Source organism: Canis aureus, chromosome 18 (genome assembly GCF_053574225.1).
Source record: "Canis aureus isolate CA01 chromosome 18, VMU_Caureus_v.1.0, whole genome shotgun sequence".
Classification (NCBI taxonomy): Eukaryota; Metazoa; Chordata; class Mammalia; order Carnivora; family Canidae; genus Canis; species Canis aureus.
Window position 1 is genome coordinate 37,819,431 of NC_135628.1, and position 19,898 is coordinate 37,839,328.

At 38.1% G+C, this 19,898-nt stretch overlaps 1 protein-coding gene across 8 annotated transcripts in view; it reads right to left on the bottom strand.

Annotated features, from left to right (window-relative positions):
* Positions 1–19,898, bottom strand: part of UMAD1 (UBAP1-MVB12-associated (UMA) domain containing 1) — a 229,987-nt gene that overhangs the window by 202,139 nt on the left and 7,950 nt on the right. Inside the window, exons 2-3 of one of the 8 annotated variants that reach the window (XM_077856791.1) lie at positions 15,746–15,776; positions 8,827–8,918 (exon numbers count right to left, since the gene is read on the bottom strand). The exons of 5 other annotated variants lie outside the window; for them this stretch is intronic. In XM_077856791.1, the coding sequence (XP_077712917.1) occupies positions 8,913–8,918; positions 15,746–15,776 (37 nt within the window). In that variant the 3' untranslated portion in view covers positions 8,827–8,912. Of the gene's footprint in view, positions 1–6,220; positions 6,407–8,826; positions 8,919–15,745; positions 15,777–19,898 lie in introns of those variants that run through there. 2 more of the 8 variants (XM_077856786.1, XM_077856789.1) reach the window with 2 other exon arrangements.

Below are 19,898 nucleotides of genomic sequence, written 5' to 3' on the forward strand. Positions count from 1 at the left end.
TTCCAATCTCATTTCCTTATTTACAATTTTCAGTATCTTAAAAATTGTCTATAGTAAGTGAACAACAACAACAAAAAAAAGCCAATATTTACTCTTAAAATCCATTACTAGGAGCACCTGGGTGGCTCACTCAGTTAAGCGTCTGCCTTCAGCTCAGGTCATGATCCCAGAGTCCTGGGATCGAGCCCCACATCCAGCTCTCTGCTCAGCAGGGAGTCTGCTTCTCCCTCTCCCTCTGTCTCCCACTCTGCCCACTGTGCTCTCTCTCTCTCTCTCTGTCAAATAAATAAAATATTTTTTAAAAAATCCATTATTAGCCAGCAGCAACACTTTTGCCTGACTGAGCTGGGGCCCAACTCAGAATGAATGTCTCCTAATTCTCAAATATGGGAATCCTCTAGCAACCTGAACATAGATGAGGGATGAAGAATTCACCTGCCCATCCACAGACTGGGAGGAAATACCTGCAAATCACATATCCATTAAAGAACATGTATCTAGGGGTGCCTGGGTGGCTCAGTTGGTTAAACATCTGCCTTTGGCTCAGGTTATGATCCTGGGGTCCTGGGATCGAGCCCTGCATCAGGTTCCCTGCTCAGCAAGGAGGAGGCTGCTTCTCCTGTGCCCTCTGCCCCTAACCACTGCTCATGTTCTCCCTTTCTCTCCCTCAAAAATAGACAAAATCTAAAAAAAATAAAAATAAAAAAATAAAAAATAAAATAAAAAGAATGCATATCTAGAAAATATAAAGAACTCTAAAAATTCAATAATGAGAAAAAAATAAAAACTGGGCAAAAGATATGAACAGACACTTCAACAAAGAAGATATGTGAATAGCAAACAGTCACATGAAAAGATGTTCAACTTCCTTAGTCAATAAGCAAATGCAAATTAAAATCTCAGTAAGATACCACTAGATACCGATTAAAATATTTCAAATTTAAAAGGTTTGCCATGCCAAGTGTTGGCAAAAATGTGGAACAACTGAAACTTTTGTATACTGCAGTAGGCATGTAATAAAGTACAACCACTATGAGTAATCATTTGGCAGCTTCCTGAAAACATAAACATACATCTACCATATAACCCAGACCTGCTCCTTCTAGGTATTCACCTAAGAGAACGGAAAGCATATGTTCACACTTGTATGCAAATATCATACAGCTTTTTTAATAAGAGCCCCAAACCAGAAACAACCAATGTCCAAAATCAATAAATGGACACACTGTGGCATAACCATAATATTATTTAGCAAAAAAACGCAATGAAGTCCTAAGACATACTCCAACACACATGAATCTCAAAAAAAATTAAGTGAAAGAAGCCAGACAAAAAAAGAGTTTATACCGTATGATCCCATTTATATGAACTTCTAGGAAATGCAAATTAATATATAGTGACAGAAAGGAAATCAGCAGTTGTTTGAAAAATGGGGAGCAAGGCAGAGGGATGGAAGGAGAGATTACAGAGAAGGAAACTTTGGGGTTGATGAACATGTTCATTAGAGTGATTGTGGGGGCAGTTTCAGGAGCATGAATCTATCTCAAAACTCATCAAATAGGGATCCCTGGGTGGCGCAGCGATTTGGCGCCTGCCTTTGGCCCAGGGCGTGATCCTGGAGACCCGGGATCGAATCCCACGTTGGGCTCCCGGTGCATGGAGCCTGCTTCTCCCTCTGCCTGTGTCTCTGCCTCTCTCTCTCTCTCTCTCTCTCTCTGTGACTATCATAAATAAATAAAAAATAAAAAAAACTCATCAAATAATACATTTTCAATATGTGCAATTTATTTTGTCAATAATAACCCAATAAAATTAATTTAAAAATTCATCATTAGCACAATATCCTAGAAGTCATATAAATGTTTAGTTCACCATGATTCAGGAAACTGTCTTGCATCTCTTAAACCCCTGTGTTACAGATACAGTCTTTGTAGAAAAGAAAATGCTTCTTTTCTCTGTGCATTCACACAAAACCGAGAAATAAAAGGACAGTGTCTTCACTTTTAATGATATACAAAGACTGCATATAAACAGGCTAGCCTGATCACTAGAGCAGATCCCATTGCTCTGAAGGGGCAGAGGGTAGGGCAAGTAATAGATTTATTTTTCCCTATTATCCTAAAGCTTACACTTTAAGTATAATACAAAAGGATGAAGGCAACCTGGTTTTCTCAATTTGTCTTCTTTCAATTACAACAGACTACTAGATAATGCAAAAATGCAAAAACACTGCCATTCCTATCTGTGATTCATCAATAGCAGCTACTTGACTGTAATGAGGATAACACACAAGTTTCCCCTGCTATCCGAAAGTAGACTGTTTCTATAAAAGCTTTTTATAAGCCAAAACGGCAGAAAGTGAAAAAGCATCACTAATCTGTATGGAAATTTTTTTTACCATTCCCAGGCCTCCAAAATAACTTCTCTTAAGCTTTTCAGGTACCTTAGGACACATCTTGCTAAGGAAGGGATATACAAAATAAATCCAGATAAAGCACAGATGCTCAGGGACACAGCTGAGAGCTATGGGGGCTGGATGCTGAGATGCTCCCAGAAGGAGATGGGTGGGGCCCCTCTCACTGCTGAGCACACACACTGCCTCCGTAATAGCTTGCTGCCAACAAACACCGAGACCTATTTTTACTTTTTGCCTTTTTCATACAAGTGGAAAATCCTCTCTAGACTTGTTTCAGTCAACCACAACAGGTATGAAGGTATGTCTTTCATAAGAGCAGAGTAGTATAATATGAACTCTGAAAAAGAAGGGGATACCTGTGTGTATGCACACATACATATGTTTTTTCCCTTCATATTTGCTCCAGAAGGATTCCAGAAGGATGAGTGAGAATGAGAAGAGCCCTAATGGACTTCACAAATAGGTAGCCTTGAGTTCAATGTCACCTGCAGGGTAGGGCACAGACGCAAAACAAGGAGAAGGCCCTTCCTGTAAGAAGGGTCACTATGAACAAACAGCACAGAGCATTTGGAGGACAGCAAAGGGATTAACCTCAACAGAGGCATGTGGATAAACTGCAGAAATTAAGGCTGCAGGGGTGCCTGGGGGGGCTCAGTGGTTGAGTGTATCTCAACTCAGATCATGATCCCAGGGTCCTAGAATTGAGCCCTGCATAGGGCTCCCTGGTCAGTGGGGAGTCTGCTTCTCCCTCTCCCTTTGCCCCTGCTCATTCTCTCTCTCTCCTTCTTTCTCTCTCTTTTTCTCTCTCAATGAATAGATAAAATCTTTAAAGAAAATTGAAACTGCAAAAGAAAGGTGGAGACCAATCATTGAGAGGGCTGAAAAATCAAGAATATGTTAGAATATCCACAGTAGCGGATCAGGATCTATTTAATGTTACTGCACCGTCTACGAGGTTGAGGAAAGGAGCCGAAGAGGCTGGTGGAGAGCAGAGTCAAGAAGTTAGAAAGTTGTAGCAAAATGGGATTGGATTAAGATAGGAGACATTTGAACTAAAAAGATGTGCAGAAATGTGGAGGAGGACCTTGTGACTCCCCAGCTCTACAAAATGCAGATGGAATGGAATCAATACAAAGCGAGTGAAATCTCAAGCCTGAGGGACTGACGGAAGTAGTATTATGAAGAAAAGTAGGAAAGAGAAGCTCATTTTAAGAGAAGAAAATATAATGAATTCTGTTTTGAACAAACTAGATGTAGGGAAACGAGACTTGCCCAGGTGTAAACATGTAAACAGTTGGGAAAATAGGACCCAGTGACCCAGAGAACGGGACTTGTTAGCATGTAAGTGGTAACTGAAATCATGAACATCAGTGATTTTTCAAATGGAAAATGTAAAAGCTCAGGAATTGAAGTCATGATCTCTAAGATCTCAAATTATACTATAAAAATGCATCCCCTTAATTGTCACCAGAGTGGCATGTACACTCGCTTTTCTTCACTATTTTCAAAAACATAATTGACTGTCTTATCAGGATTCAGATGTTAAACTCGACTATATTGTTTCAGGTTTCAAAACTGCAGAAAACAACTGGCCTCTTCAGCATAACCCGGGGTGGTAAATTCAAATGCCAAGCAGCTAAGTCTGTGTGAAGCCAGCCTCCTGGGAGATAGGGGAGAAGGGGAGAGAGCGGCCCAGTCTCCCACAGGCACTTCCAGAGACGGAGGGAGGAAGAGAGATATCCAGGGAGCCACGAGGAGGAGCCCTTCACCAAAACAAGGCTTGTGAGGGCTGGATCCAGGAACCAGCTAAAAAGAGCTTTTGATGGTTTTGAGGTGGGAAAGCCCTGACTCACAGTTTCACTCACTGCTATGGCCAAGCTAAAAACAATAATAAAAACAGAAACAACCACGAAACACAAACAGGACCAGGCTGAAGCTGTAGTTAGCTCATCTCTCCCCCAAGCAGATGATCCCAAAGCATCTACAAAGCTCAGTGGAACACAGCCTTGAAAGTCTAAAGCTGCCTCATTATGAAGGGCCTGTTTTAATGCCCGTGAGTGGGACTAGGATCCTAGGCCCCCCAACTCCAGCTCCTGCCGGCCCAGTCCTCTTAGAGAACCTTTCAGCTGAAGTGATTTATTTTTCCTCATTTTTTTAATAAATCATTGTAGCTGATATGATTTACTTATAATTCTTTAATAATCTGTTTTAATATCTATATATTCTTTACAGTATGTTTTTTTACTGTATTTGTTTTATACTATCTTACTCTGTCTATAGTTCTAATTTATTTGTTTCTTAAAAAAGAACTAGCAGGCTTTCTATTTATAAAAGTAATTTCTATTTTGTGTGTGAAGGGGCAGAGGGGATGAGCATGTTTATACTTTAGAAAACAAAAATATGGAAAAATATACACCAAACCTAATACCTATTGTCACCAAGATGCATGACCAGTTTATACTCACAGTACAGTTCTTTTGTAGTATTTGCATTATGTTAAATGTTAAACCTAGGCCAGGAACGTGCATAATAGCTTAAACCTAACTGACATAAAGAAAAACTGAGAAAGGCTTTGGAATTTAGTGGACATTCTGGCTAGCGTACCCAACTTTCATCTTTGACTAGGTTATATCACCACTCTGTAGGAGGTAACTTGTAGAAAATGGATAGTCACGTGAGTAATTCCTGTCCACAGAAATGAATCTGGTAAAATGCATTAATTACTGCTCTGTGGGATAGTGACCAGTTTTGCATCCATTTATAAATTCAAAATTCCTGCCTTTGACTACAAATGTGTGGTGATACTTTGAGTTCTCTTTTGAACCAGTCATAATATCTTGCAAGTTCCCTCCTTGATGAGTTTGGTAGTCTGACAGATTTTACATTACTATGAGAGAGATGATTTTAACCTCTTAAAATTTATCCACTAACTTTGTACTACCAATGATTACCCAAAGGTTTGCCTTTGTTTTGTCATCCCAGATAGGTTTTTTTTTTTTTTTTTTTTTTGAACGTTTGTGACATTGGTGTCATGGGGGAAAGGTATGGAAATATGAGGATAAACAAGTAGGGAGCAAGGAAAAAGGCCTTTAAGCTGATGTCATAAACAAGCTCCCCGGAAGTCTAAAAGACAATTAATTGAACATTAACATAAATTTTATTTCCACTTCTCTAATTTTATGCTCAAACCATCACCTCTCCCCCTCAAAAAAACACTCAGGAGACAAAAAAACACAAAAAATTTAATCTTGGATCTACAGCTATTTTTCAAACTGCTAATTCCAACCCTTTAGTAGAAGTAAATTCAATTTAATGGGTCGTGGCCACATTTTTTTTTTTTTCACATTTTTAAATGGAATGAAATAGGAGAAAAAAGAAAAAAGAAGATGAAGAGAAAGGGAAAGGAAGCAAAAAGATCATCAGAGACTATCACATTTGCCAAATAATGGTTTATGAACTTTTGCTTTTGGTGCTAGGTCACGATATGAAATGTATTTCTTAGTGTGAGTTGCAGGCAAAAAATTTCAAAGCCACTAATTATATTGCAGTGCTCACATAACTCTGAAAAGACCAAACATTATGTACCCCCTTGCATTTTTAAAGGTAACATCTAAAAATTTCCACTGAAAATTATAATGGATGTAGTTTATAGCACACTATGATTATTCAAATGTTGAAATAAAACTTATAACATTCTTTTACACTTATCCAATGGAATATGAACACCAGAGCATTTTAATACACACCATCAACCATTTAAAAAAACACATGAACAAGTTATTTTTTAACAGTAGGAAATATTACATTGTTCTTTTTTCTCCTTGAACTAGTATTTCCATTCCACTTCAGCTGGTCTGGAGCAGCTCAGAGATGTACAGCAGCGCAGCTTTTACAACATAACCGGATGAATACAAAGTAGTGGTGGCAATCTCATTTTGAAGAGAGCTGTCCTTTAATGTAACACTTTTAACCTTTTCGCTTGTCACCTAACTGGAAAATGACATCATGTGCATATATAACAGCCATTAAAAACTGAAGGGAAATGATTTAATAAAACTCACTTCCCTAACATGACTAATATAGTTGCTTTTAGCAAATTGATAAGTTTTACAGGTATGATTTTTGGCCTAAACAGAATATCTAAAATACTTAGAAAGTCGGAAGATCTTGAGCTACAAATTGATAATTATACAGCACCAGGTAAAACAGGATTCTGGAAGAGCGCAAAGAACTCCAGAGAACTTCACAGTGAAGATTTCACACAGAGGCCAAGTTGGGATTTTTTTTCTTCATTTTGTAGGGTTTCTTTTCTTGATCTGGGTTGGGGAGTGTTTCTAGTTTATCTCCACAACTTAGTGACTTTTAACAGTTGGCTTTACTTGCCATGGAGAACAGCACAGAGGCTTCCTCTGATAATCTCAACTGCCAGCTACTCATTAGCTCCACTAGGAGCTGTTTGCAATCATTAGCTGTTGCTATAATAATAAAACCCTGCTATCCTGGAAGCATTACATAATCTGAAATTACTAATTTTCTGGAATTTTCTTTAGCAGAATTACTTTTCAAGCATATGACAGTCATCTTGAAAAGTCACAAGTTGGCCCAAAAAGGTTTTAGAACAGAACTTTCTTTCTCATATCTTTTTTATTTACATCATTGCATACAGACAGTCTAAGGGTAAAACTGACCTCATACAATTTTACTCTCCTCCATTACTCTGTAAATAAACATGACCCCCAAAGTCTCTGTTAGAATCATAAGGGAGGTTTTGTGTAGTTTTATTGCTGTTGTTGTTGGATTTGGGGATTTTTGTTGTTTTTTTTTTCCCCTTCTAATTAGCTACCCTATTATTTTCAGAGTCAAGACTGGTATCCTGGCAGTGATAAGTACTGGCTGCTTTTTCCCCCTCCCCTGTCCTTATTCATGAAAAAATAAATAAAAATAAATTAAACCAGCATAATAATGTCTCCCCTGATTCTACTAATATAGGAAGGCAAAATCTTAGAGGAGTGAAGACAGCAGAGGAGTAGGGAGACCCAAGGCTTGCCTCCTCCCTGGAACACAGCTAGATAAAAAACCATCAAGTCATCCTGAATACCCAAGCAACTGATCAGAGGGCTGAGAAAGAGTAAAAAATGCACAACTAGAGCTGAAAAATAAACAAAAAAACCAAACCACCACATCATGAAAGGTAGGAACTGCAGAGAACTGATTTGGGGAAGATAAGAGATGTGGGTGCTGCGATAGAGAAAGAATCCTAATTGCAGAGAGAGGAGTGAGAGAGAAAGAGTGGAAGTGGGCACACAGAGAATTGCACAAGAAAAACTATTCCCCAAAACCACTGACTGGGCAAAGGAAAGGAGAGGGGTAGACTATCGCAAGTTTTTATAAAAACAGTGGAGTGCAGAGTGTGAAGTTTCAGAGGCCACAAAGTGTGAAGTTTCAGAGGTCTGCGACATCACCAGGGTCATGCCTGGGTCTTAGCAATGCTCCGGTGGGTAAGGAGAACAGAGACCTAGGATTGTGCAGGGAGGTCTGAGGATCCCCTGGGTTCACATGGAGAGGCAGTTCCCCAGTTAGAGTACATTTAGAGAGGGGGTGCTGTGACCTCTCTAGGGGCAAGGTACCCAGAGGGCACCACTGAGCTGCCCCATTGGCTAGCATCAGAACACAGGCACCGAGTCTTGGTATCCTTTCTGTTACACTTTTTGCCATAAACTCCAAGCCACTGTGTGGTTGCACACCCGATTTCTGGGACAAACCTGTGGGCAGCTACGGTGCAGCCAGACCCTCCCCCAGGGGATCAGCACGGGTCCTGCCCACCGGGATCTCTAAAATTTGGAGTTTGGGAACCCAGTCCATGCCTGAGGTGAAACATGGGAGTGCAGTGCCAGTTGGCAGGCAGAGACAGACACGGTGGACACAGAAATGACACAGGAGACACAGGAGAGGTGGCTGTGTGCTCTCCTGGGAGGGCTTCCTGAAGGGTGGCAGGTGCCAGCTCCCCATCCTAGGAGGAGAGAACAGGGCAATGCCACTTCCACCTCGCCCACCAGTGCTGAAAAACTTCAGGAAGCAAAAGGGCACCACCTAGTGGAGGCTGAAGCCGCTCACACCAGGCCCCGCCCCCTTGTGTGCTGTGAGCCCATCTCCAACAGGGCAAGATCACCTGAGAACCAGAGCAACAGGTCCAGCATGAACACCACAGGCACCAAGTCTACAGATCAGAGTGCTGCAAAGCTTCAGCTCTAGGGGAAACAGGATCTCCCTTCCTTTGTATTGTTTTTTATTTTATTTAATTTTAAATTTTTTTTGAATTTTCTTTTTATTGTATGTATTTTTTACTTAATTTACTTGTATTTTTCATTTTCTAAATTTATTTTTTAAAATATTTTTTTGGATCCAGCTGCTTTTAACAAGCTGATCAAAACACATAGGATCTAGCTTCCTCTTTTTTTTTTTTTTTTTCTTGGACATAATGACAAGATGGAAGAATTCAACCCTAAAGAAAGAATAGGAAAAAGTCACAGTGAGGAACTTAATCAATACAAATATAAGATGTCTAAACTAGAATTTATTTATTTATTTACTTATAAAATATTTTATTTATTTATTCATGAGAAACACAGAGAGAGGGGCAGAGGGAGAAGCAGGCTCCATGCAGAGACCCTGATGTGGAACTCAATCCCAGAACTCCAAGATCATGCTCTTGGCCAAAGACAGGCGCTAAACTGCTGAGCCACCCAGGGATCCTCTAAACCAGAATTTAAAACAAGTATAAGGACACTAGGTGGGCTTGAAAAAAAGCACAGAAGACACTAGAGAATCCCTTACTTTAGAAATAAAAGAACTAAAATCTAGTCAGGCCAAAATTAAAAATACTATAACCCAGATATAAACGTGAATAGATGCCATAACAATGAAGATGGATGAATCAGAGGAGAGAATTGGTGATATAGAAGATAAAATTATGGAAAATAATGAAGCTGAAAAGGGAAAGAAAAGTATTGGATCATGAATGTAGACTTACAGAACTCAGTGACTCCTTAAAACATAATAACATTCATATCGTAGAAGTTCCAGAAGATGAGAAAAAGGGGCAGAAGGTTTATCTGAGCAATTTATAGCTGAAAACTTCCCTAATCTGGGGAAGGAAACAGACACTGAAATCTAGTAAGCAAAGACAACTCCCATTAAATTCAACAAAAGCCAACAATCACCAAGAAGAATCATAGTCAAATACACAAAATATACTGAAAAGGAAAGAATCCTAAAATCAGGAGGAAAAAAAAAAGTCCTTAATGTACAAGGTAAGATAGATAAGTTCACAGCAGATCTGTCCACAGAAACTTGACAGACCAGAAGACAGTGGCAGCACATATATTTAATGTGCTGAATGGGAAAAATATCCAGCCAAGAATACTTTATCTACCAAGGCTGTCATTCACAAAAGGAGGAGAGATGAAGAGAGACAAAGACATTCATACCACTAAACCATCCCTGCAAGAAATATTAAATGAGACTATGAGTGGAGAAGAGACGACCAAAAGCAACAAAGACTAGAGAGGAACAGACAACGCTAGCAGAAAAACAAACTTTAAGGGTAATATAACAGTACTAAATTCATATCTTTCAATAATCACTCTGAATGTAAATGAACTAAATCCTCTAATCAAAAGACACAGGGTATCAGAATGGATAAAAAAAAAAACAAGATCCAGGGCAGCCTGGTGACTCAGTGGTTTAGCGCTGCCTTCAGCCCAGGGCATTATCCTGGAGACGTGGGATCGAGTCCCACATTGGGTTCCCTGCATGGAGCCCGCTTCTCCCTCTGCCTGTCTCTCTGCCTCTCTCTCTCTCTCTGTGTCTCTTATGAGTAAATAAATAAAATCTTAAAAAAAAAAAACCCAAAATCCATCTATATGATGCCTACAAGAGATTCATTTAGACCTAAACACACCTTCAGATTGAAAGTGAGATGGAGAATTATTTATCACGCTAACAGACATCAAAAGAAAGCCAGAGTAGTCATACTTATCAGACAAACTAGATTTTCTTTGTTTTAATTATTTGTGTGTGTGAGAGAGAGAGAAAAGAAGAGATGGGGGAGGGGCAAATGAGAGGGAAAAAATCTTAAGCAGACTCTGTGTTGAGTGTAGAGCCTGATGTGAGGCTGGATCTCATGATCCTGAGATTATAACCTGAGATGAAATCAAGTGTCCAGTGTTTAACCAACTGAGCCACTCAGAACCCCCCAAACTAATTTTCAAACCAAAGACTGTAACAAGAGATGAAGAAGGCCACTATTATTAAGAAGATCTAACAACTGTAATTATCCATGCTGCCAACTTGGAAGCACCCAAATGTATGAAACAATTAATAAAAAAAAAAACATAAAGAAACTCATTTATAATAATATAATAATAGTAGGAGACTTTAACAGTTAAAACCATGGACAGATCATCTAAGCAGAAAATCAACAAGGAAACAATAGCTCTGAATGACACACTGGGGCAGATGGACTTAACAGATATATTCAGAACATTTCATCCTAAAGCAGCAGAATACACATTCTCCAAATACACATTCTCTTGAATGCACATGCAACATTCTCCAAAACAGAATACATACTGGGTCACAAATCAGCCCTCAAGAAGTACAGAAAGACTGAGATCATACCAGCCATATTTTCAGACCACGATGCTATGAAACTTGAAGTCAACCACAAGAAAAAATTTGTAAACACCACAAACACATGGAAGTTACAGAACATCCTACTAAAGAATGAATGGGTTAACCAGAAAATTAAAGAAGAAATTAAAAAGTACATGGAAGTAAATAAAAATGAAAACCTGAGAGTCAAAAACCTTTGGGATACAGCAAAAATAGTCCTCAGATGGAAGAATATTGCAATACAGGCCTACCTCAAGAAGCAAGAAAAGTCTCAAATACACAGTCTAATCCTACACCTAATTGAGGTAGAAAAGAAACAGCAAATGAAGCCTGAAGTCAGCAGAAGAAGAGAAATAAGATTAGAGCAGAAATAAACAATATAGAAACAACAATAACAAAAAACCCAGTGTAACAGATCAAGGAACCTAAAAGCAGATTCTTTGAAAGAATCAATAATCTTGATAAACCTCTAGCTAGACTTGTCAAAAAGAAAAAGAGAAAGGACCCAAATAAATAAAATCACAAATGAAAGACAGTGGTCACAACCCACACCACAGAAATACGAACAAGTATAAGAGAATATGTGAAAAATTATATGCCAACAAACTGGGCAACCTGGAAGAAATGGACGAATTCTAGAGACATACAAACTACCAAAGCTGAAACAGGAAGAAATAGAAAAACTATTCAGACCCATAACTAGCAAAGAAATTGAATCAATAATCAAAAATCTCCCAATAAACAAAAGTCTAGGGCCAGATGGCTTCCCAGGGGTTCTACCAAACATTTGAAGAAAAGTGAAGAGGCGCCTGGGTGGCCTCCGTCAGCTACGCATCTGCCTTCAGCTCAGGTAACGATCCCAGAGTCCTGGGACTGAGCCTTGTGTTGGGCTCCCTGGTCAGCAGGGAGTCTGCTTCTCCCTCTCCTCCCCTGCTCGTGCTCTCTCTCTCTCTCTCTTTCTCAAATAAATAAAATCTTTTTTAAAAAATAGAGTTAATACCTATTCTTCTCAAATTGAGAAGAAAAAATAAATTTCAAAAAAAAATAGAAATGGAAGGAAAATTTCCAAACTCCTTCTACAAGGCCAGCATTAGCTTGACTCCAAAACCAAAGACCCACTAAAAAGGAGAATTACAGGCCAATATCTCTGATGAACATAGATGCAAAAATTCTCAAAAAAATAGTAGCAAATCAAATCCAACAGTACATTAAAAGAACTATTCACCCCGATCAAATGGGATGTGTTCCTGGGCTGCAAGGGTGGTTCAATATTCACAAATCAATCAGTGTGATACACCACATTAATAAAAGAAAAGAATCTTATGATCTTCTCAATAGATGCAGAAAAAGCATCTGACAAAACATAGTATCCACTCTTGATAAAAACCCTCAACAAAGTAGGGAAAGAGTAACTAGCTCAACAACATAAAGGCCATATACAAAAGACCCAAAGCTAATATCATCCTCAATGGGGAAAAAATGGAGAGCTTTTCCTCCACAGTTGGGAACAAGACAGGGATGTCTACTTTCACCATTACTATTTAACATAGTACCGAACATCTTAGCCTTGGCAATCACACAACAAAAAGAAATAAAAGGCATTTAAGCTGGCAAGAAGAAGTCAAACTTTCACTATTTGCAGACAATATGATACTGTATGTAGAAACCCAAGAGACTCCACCACATAATTGCTAGAACTGATACATGAATTCAGCAAACTCACAGGACATATAAATCAATGTACCGAAATCTGTTTCATTTCTATATACCAATAAAAAAGAAAAAGAAAAGGAAATCAAGGTACTGATCTCATTTGCAACTGCACCAAGAACCATAAGATACCTTGGAAATAAACCCAACCAAACAGGTAAAAGATCTCTATGCTGAAAACTATAGAACACTTATGAAAGAAATTGAAGAGGATACAAAGAAATAGGAAAACATTTCATAATTATGGATTAGAAGAAAAAACATCGTTAAAATGTCTATACTACCCCCAAGCAATCTACACATTTAATGCAATCCCCATCAAAGTACCACCAGCATTTTTCACAGAGCTGAAACAAATCCTAACACTTGTACAGAACCATAAAAGACCCTGAAGAGTCAAAGCAACACTGAAAACAAAAACAAAGCTGGAGGCATCACAATTCTGGACTTTAATCCATATTACAAAGCTGTAATCATCAAGACATTATGGTACTGGCACAAAAATAGACACAGAGATCAATGAAACAGAAGAGAAAAATGCCGAAATGGACCCACAACTAACTATAAGGTCAACTAATCTTCAGCAATGCAGGAAATAATATTCAATGGAAAAAAAATTCTCTTCAAAAAATGGTGTTGGCAAAACTGAACAGCAACACACAGAAGAATGAAACTGGGCCACTTTCTTACAGCATACACCAAAATAAATTCAAAATGGATGAAAGCCCAAAATGTGAGACAGGAAACCATCAAAAATCCTAGAGGTGAACACAAGCAGAAACCTCTTTGACCTTGGCTATAGTAACTTCTTATTAGACATGTCACCAGAGGGAGTAGAAACAAAAGCAAAAATGAACTATTGGGACTTCATCAAGATAAAAACCTTTTGCACAGTGAAGGAAACAATCAAAACTAAAAGGCAGTCTATGGAATGGGAGAAGATATCTACAAACGACATATCTGATAAAGGGTTAGTATCCAAAATCTACAAAGAACTTAACAAACTCAACACCCAAAGAACAAATAATCCAATTCATAGGCAGAAGACATGAGTAAACATCCAGATGGTTAAAAGACACATGAAAAGATGCTCAATATCATTCATCATCAGGGAAATACAAATCAAAACCACAATGAGATACCATCTCATACCTGTCACAATGGCTAAAACTAACAACACAGGAAACAAAAGGTATTAGCCAGGATGTGGGGAAAGGTGAACTCTCTTGCACTGTTGGTAGGAACGCAAACTGTAGCCATTCTGGAAAACGGTATGGAGGTTCCTCAAAAAGTTAAAAATAGAACGACCCAAGTATTCAGCAATTACAGTACTAGGTATTTACCCAAGAATACAAAAATACAGATTCAAAGGGGTACATGCACCTGATGTTCACAGCAGTAACTATGGAAAAAGCCCAAACGTCCACTGACTGAAGAATGGATAAAGATGTGAGATAGATAGATAGATAGATAGATAGATAGATAGATAGATAGAGTGGAATATTACCCAGCCATCAAAAAGAATGAAATCTTGCATTTGCAATGATGTGGATAGAGCTAGAAGGTATAATGCTAAGTGAAATAAATCAGAGAAAAATAAATACCATGTGATTTTACTCATATGTGCAATTTAAGAAACAAAACAGATGAACATATGGGAGGAGGGGAAAAAAGGAGAAAGGGAAACAAATCATAACAGACTCTTAAGATAGAGAATAAACTGAGGGTTAATGGAGGGAGATGGGTAGGAGATGGTCTAGATGGGTGATGGATATCATCATGGGTAGGTAATGCTCATCCTAACAAGGACGGCACTTGTTATGATGAGTACTGGGTGTTGTATGTAAGTGATGAATCATTGAATTCTACTCAAGAAACCAATACTGCATTGTATGTTAACTAACTAGAATTTAAAATTGGCAGTTGGCGGGGAGGGTCAGGAAGGAAGGTAAAATCTCCCATTACATTAAACCAGGGTTTCTCAAGCTCTTCACTCTTAGTATTTGGCCAGATAATTCTTCAGTATAACCTGCTCCTCTACAGATGGGTGTGATTACCTACCTAATCATGTGATGTACTCCAGTCAGCAGACATCTTAATTTCAAGAGGTTTTATTTTTTTAATTCCCTCTTTAATGTGGTGACATGTGAAAACTATAGATTTATTTTTTTCTAAAGAAAGATGCTAAGTAGTATGGGGAGATACAGAAATTTAGAAGATAAAGGTGCTGCGTTTCAAGAGCTTAAACAAATTTCACTTAGAATTTCTATCATTTGGATCTTATTCACTGACCAAGAACTTAATTTTGAGTCAAGTTTTAGTGTTACCCTGACTCTTCTAATGTAATGATACAATAATAAATTTTTATGTTTGAGAAGAGCTACCACATAATTCTATATAACTGCCACCAAAAAAAAAAGCCATTCAAGAATTTTTTTTAATGATTTTTTTAAATTAAACTGTACCCCTGACATTGGACTCGAATTCACAACCCCAAGATCAAGACTCACATGCTCTACCAACTGAGCCAGCCAGGTGTCCCAAAACTACTTAAGTTTTGCTTTAAATAACAGATTTCTAGTAACACAATACGAATTTCTAACCACTGTACTCAACGTTGCTACTCTGAAATGAAAAACATTCTGAAAAAGACTTCAGACAACTCTATCAAAAGGCATCTCCTGGGATACCTGGGTAGCTCAGTGGTTGAGCTTTTGCCTTTGGCCCAGGGCATGATCCTGGGATCTAGTCCCATATCGAGCTTCCTGCATGGAGCCTGCTTCTCCCTGCCTGTGTCTCTGCCTCTCTCCCTCTGTTTCTCTCATGAATAAATAAATAAAATCTTTTTTTTTAAAGCATCTTTTCACAAAAAAATAGCCTGGGGCATATTTAAATAATGTTCTATGGGAGAATTCTGTCTTAAGGGAGAATGGTGTAAAGTCATACCTCTTTACAACTCTCTACAGCACAGGGAAACCTAGAATGAATAAAAAAAATAGATTAAAATAATAATAATAAAACCTTCAGGGCAGGTTTTCAAATTGCTCTATCTGCTCACTTAAATATATTTAACATACAACAGGAGCCAACACATTCAACTTCCAAAAGGACTCACTCCCAAAATTGCCTATAAAAGTCTGTCATTTTCTTTTCTTTTCTTCTCTTTTTTTAACTTACAAACAGTAGATTTATATTTCATAATTCTGGAGGCTGAGAAGTTCATGATCAAGGTACCAGCAGATTCACTGTCTGGCAAGAACTTGCTGCCTGGTGCATACAGGGCGGTCCTCTCCCTGTCCCCTCACAAAAAAGAAGGGGTCCTTTGACTTTCAAAACAACCTAAATGTATCATCACAAGTCTTTACTTCATCTCTAAATAAAAGCAAACTGTTATGGGGTGCCTGGCTGGCTCCATCCATAGAGCATATGACTCTCGATCTTAGCATCATGAGTTCAAGCCACATGATGGACCTGGAGCCTACTTAAAAAAATAAATAAATAAATAAATTGCTAAAATTCAGTTGCTTCTTCAACTGCTCACTTTTTAATTCATTCAACCAAGATGTTCTGAAGGCCAAATACCAGCCAGGCATGGTGCTAAACCCTAGAGGAGAAAAAAAGACAAGGCACTTTCTCCAAAAGAAGAAGTACCCAGTCTAGATGCTGCATCTTGACCTGCTTCTCTATCACCTCTCCCATGCCAGTGGGTACAAAGCATGGTGCTGAGTCCTGTGTAAAACTGGCACTAACACTGTAAGTGCCTAACAAGTTGCTAATAGTCTAGTCATAAAGTACTATCCGTCTTAAGACTTGTTTCAGACTTCTGAGAAAACAAGAAAGCTGGCTGTTTTACCTCCTTCCTGTTTTCATCAAAATGCACAAAAAGAAACATAAGATAAAAACTGGCAATAGCTCTGTCAACCATATGTCAAAGTCTGACTCAAATTTCCATGAATCACACAATCAAAGGGACCAAGAAGTCCAACTGACCCAGAATTCATTACTATGCTTCCTGACACATTTTATATCTTTTGAAATCCTATCTAATGAATGCACATTCTAAACCAGCTTATATTTGTTTTTGATTGTGTGAAAGGATGAAGAGTATTTGTGGTAATGTCTTAAATATAAATATGCCTTTTTTTAATGTATGCCCAAGCCAACAAAAGACTAAAGAAATCCTATACAAGCCAGAAAGGATATAAACCTACAAATCCACAGGAGTATATGCAAGTCCTAAAGCTACTGTTTACCCAGTGGCCACTGCTGATTTCTGATGGCAAAAGTCTGGGTTTTAATGACCCATGCTCCACAGGGACAAGGACAACCTCTGGGGCCCAAACACCTAGAGAAGTAGGAAACACAAATCTGTGAAGAAACAAACTCTCAAACTAAATCTCAAAGAATTCACCAAAAACTTCCAAGAAACATGAGCTCATAATCAAAAATTACAATACAAATGAAGAAACAAGTCACAGCAAGGAAAAGTCAACAGAATCCAAAACCCTACAGAATGAGACCCATAAAGACCTTGGGTAGCAAAACTAAATTATAAACAGATTTATCATATATTCTGTAATATTTGAAGAAATAAAAGGAAACCTGAAACAATGACAAAAGAATATCAATAAGAACTACTAAGATTTGTAAAAAGAACCAAACAGGAAAGAAAGAAAAGAAAAGAAAAGAAAGAAAGAAAAGAAAAGAAAAGAAAAGAAAAGAAAAGAAAAGAGAAATAAATAAATAAATAAATAAATAAGGGCATTTAGATAGAGCAAATGACTCACAACTGCATAAGGAATTAGTAAACTGGAAGATATGAAAGATATTATCCAGAATTCAACACAAAGAATCAAAACCAATGAATCCTAAAACAGAGGTCAACAGCACATGAGAACATTCTTCTTACTTCTGAGTTCCAGAAGGATCTAGATTATAGGAGAGAGGCAATGTTCAAAGCAATGATGGTTAAAAACATCCCAGTACTGATAAAGACAAAAATTATCAGATTCCTGAAGCACAATATATCAGCCAGCAAACTAAATGAGAGAAACCTATATCAGGATACATTACACAGTAAAATTGCAGAACACCAAAAACAAACTAAGGATCACGCCAAAGACAAACTGAGGATCAAGCAGATAAAGAGACATGACAGCTTACAACATAGTCACAGTTCTAAGGAAAACTATTAGAAGGGTAAAACAACACAAAAGTAGTTTTGAAAGAAAGTAACCGTTTGCTTAGAACTCTATTCCACAGAAAGAAGAGGCAAACTTATCTTTTGAGAACAATGATAAAATAAACATATTCAGAAAAACGGGACCAATAAAGTTTATTACCAAAGATTCAAAAAGAAGAGAAATAATACCAGAAAAAAAGGGTGAAATGTAAAACGAAGTTATAAGTGATAAATATGTGAATAATTCCAAGTAACAGCAACTGCATAAAGCAATAATGATGCCAAGTTTGTGGAGTTATAAGAAATCAAGACAGAACTAAAACTCTAGACAGCAGCATAAAAATAGGAAGGGGTGAGACACCTGGGTGGCTCAGCAGTTGAGCGTCTGCCTTCAGCTCAGGGAGTAATCCCAGGGTCCAGGATCGAGTCTTATATTGGGCTCTTTGTGGGGAGCCTGCTTCTCCCTCTGCCTGTGTCTCTACCTCTCTGTCTCTCATGAATAAATAAATAAATCTTTTTTAAAAAATAGGAAGGGGTGCTTGGGTGGCTCAGTCAGTTGAAGCATCTGACTCTTGATTTTGCTTCAGGTCATGATCTTGGGGTCATGAGGTCAAGCCCCAAGTGGAGCTCCACCCTCAGCACAGAGACTGCTTGGGTTTTTCTCTCCCTCTCTCTCTGCTCCTCTCCCTGCTCTCATTCTCTCCCTTAAAATAAATACACAAATATTTTTTTTTTAAATAGGGAAAAAGGTAAATGGAGATATAGGTTCTTTGCTTGACACAAAGTAAAGTAACTTAAGACTTTAATAGACATATTAAAAGATGACCATAAAAAACGTAAAAGCAATACACAACATTTGAACGAATACAAAGGAATAAAATGGAATTAAGGAAAAAAATTAAAAAGGCAAGTCAAAAGAAAGCAAAGGACAAGAAAAAACAGACAACAGGAAAAGAAGAACACACAAGATGCACAAAATGATTATAGAAACAAATCTAAAAATATTAGTAGCCACAATCAATGTAAATAGACAAAAGAAAAACTAAACCTCCAGCTATATGCACTGTTTACAAGGGACACATCTAAAACAGGAGGACATAGAAAAGTTGAAAGTTATCAGGTCAACACACACCCAAATACAAGCACCCTATACAGTATGAATATTTTACACGAGAAAATATAACAGAAAAGTGGCAATGCACTCGTGATCTGCCAAACACCAGTGTTGCCACAGAAAGGAATCCAGCCCCACACCTTTGGGCACTTCTGTCACAATGGACACCTCCTAGTGAAGGCAGTGCCTTGTTAAGGGAAGGGAACCACTGGGCCACACAGGCTGCTATCAGCCTATTCTTCCCTAAAGCTGAGACCTGCCAAGTCAGCTTTCTGATAGGCCACAGGAGAGAGAAAGAAATGAGCATCCACACCCTGTCTCCCCCTGGTGAAGCACAGGATGGAAAAAAAGATACAAATTCTAACCAAAAGCTGTGTCTATAGAAGTAGCTGACAAAATTAAAGTCAAGCTGAAAAGCATGCTTTGAGATAGTCGTTACTTCATCTCATCATTTTACTTCAAAATCCGTACCTTGTATGTGTCGAATAATGAATCTTCAAAAATAGATTATACAAATCGTCAGAATAAGGCAAGAGAAACAAAAGCAAAATGAATTATTGAAGCTTCTGCACAGCAAAAGAAACAGTCAACAAAACTCAAAGACAACCTACAGGATGGGAGAAGATAGTTGCAAATGACGTATCAGATAAGGGGCTAGTATCCAAGATCTACAAAGAACTTATGAAACTCAACAGCAAAGAAACAAACAATCCAATCATGAAATGGGCAAAAGACATGAACAGAAATCTCACAGAGGAAGACATAGACATGGCCAACATGCACATGAGAAAATGCTCCACATC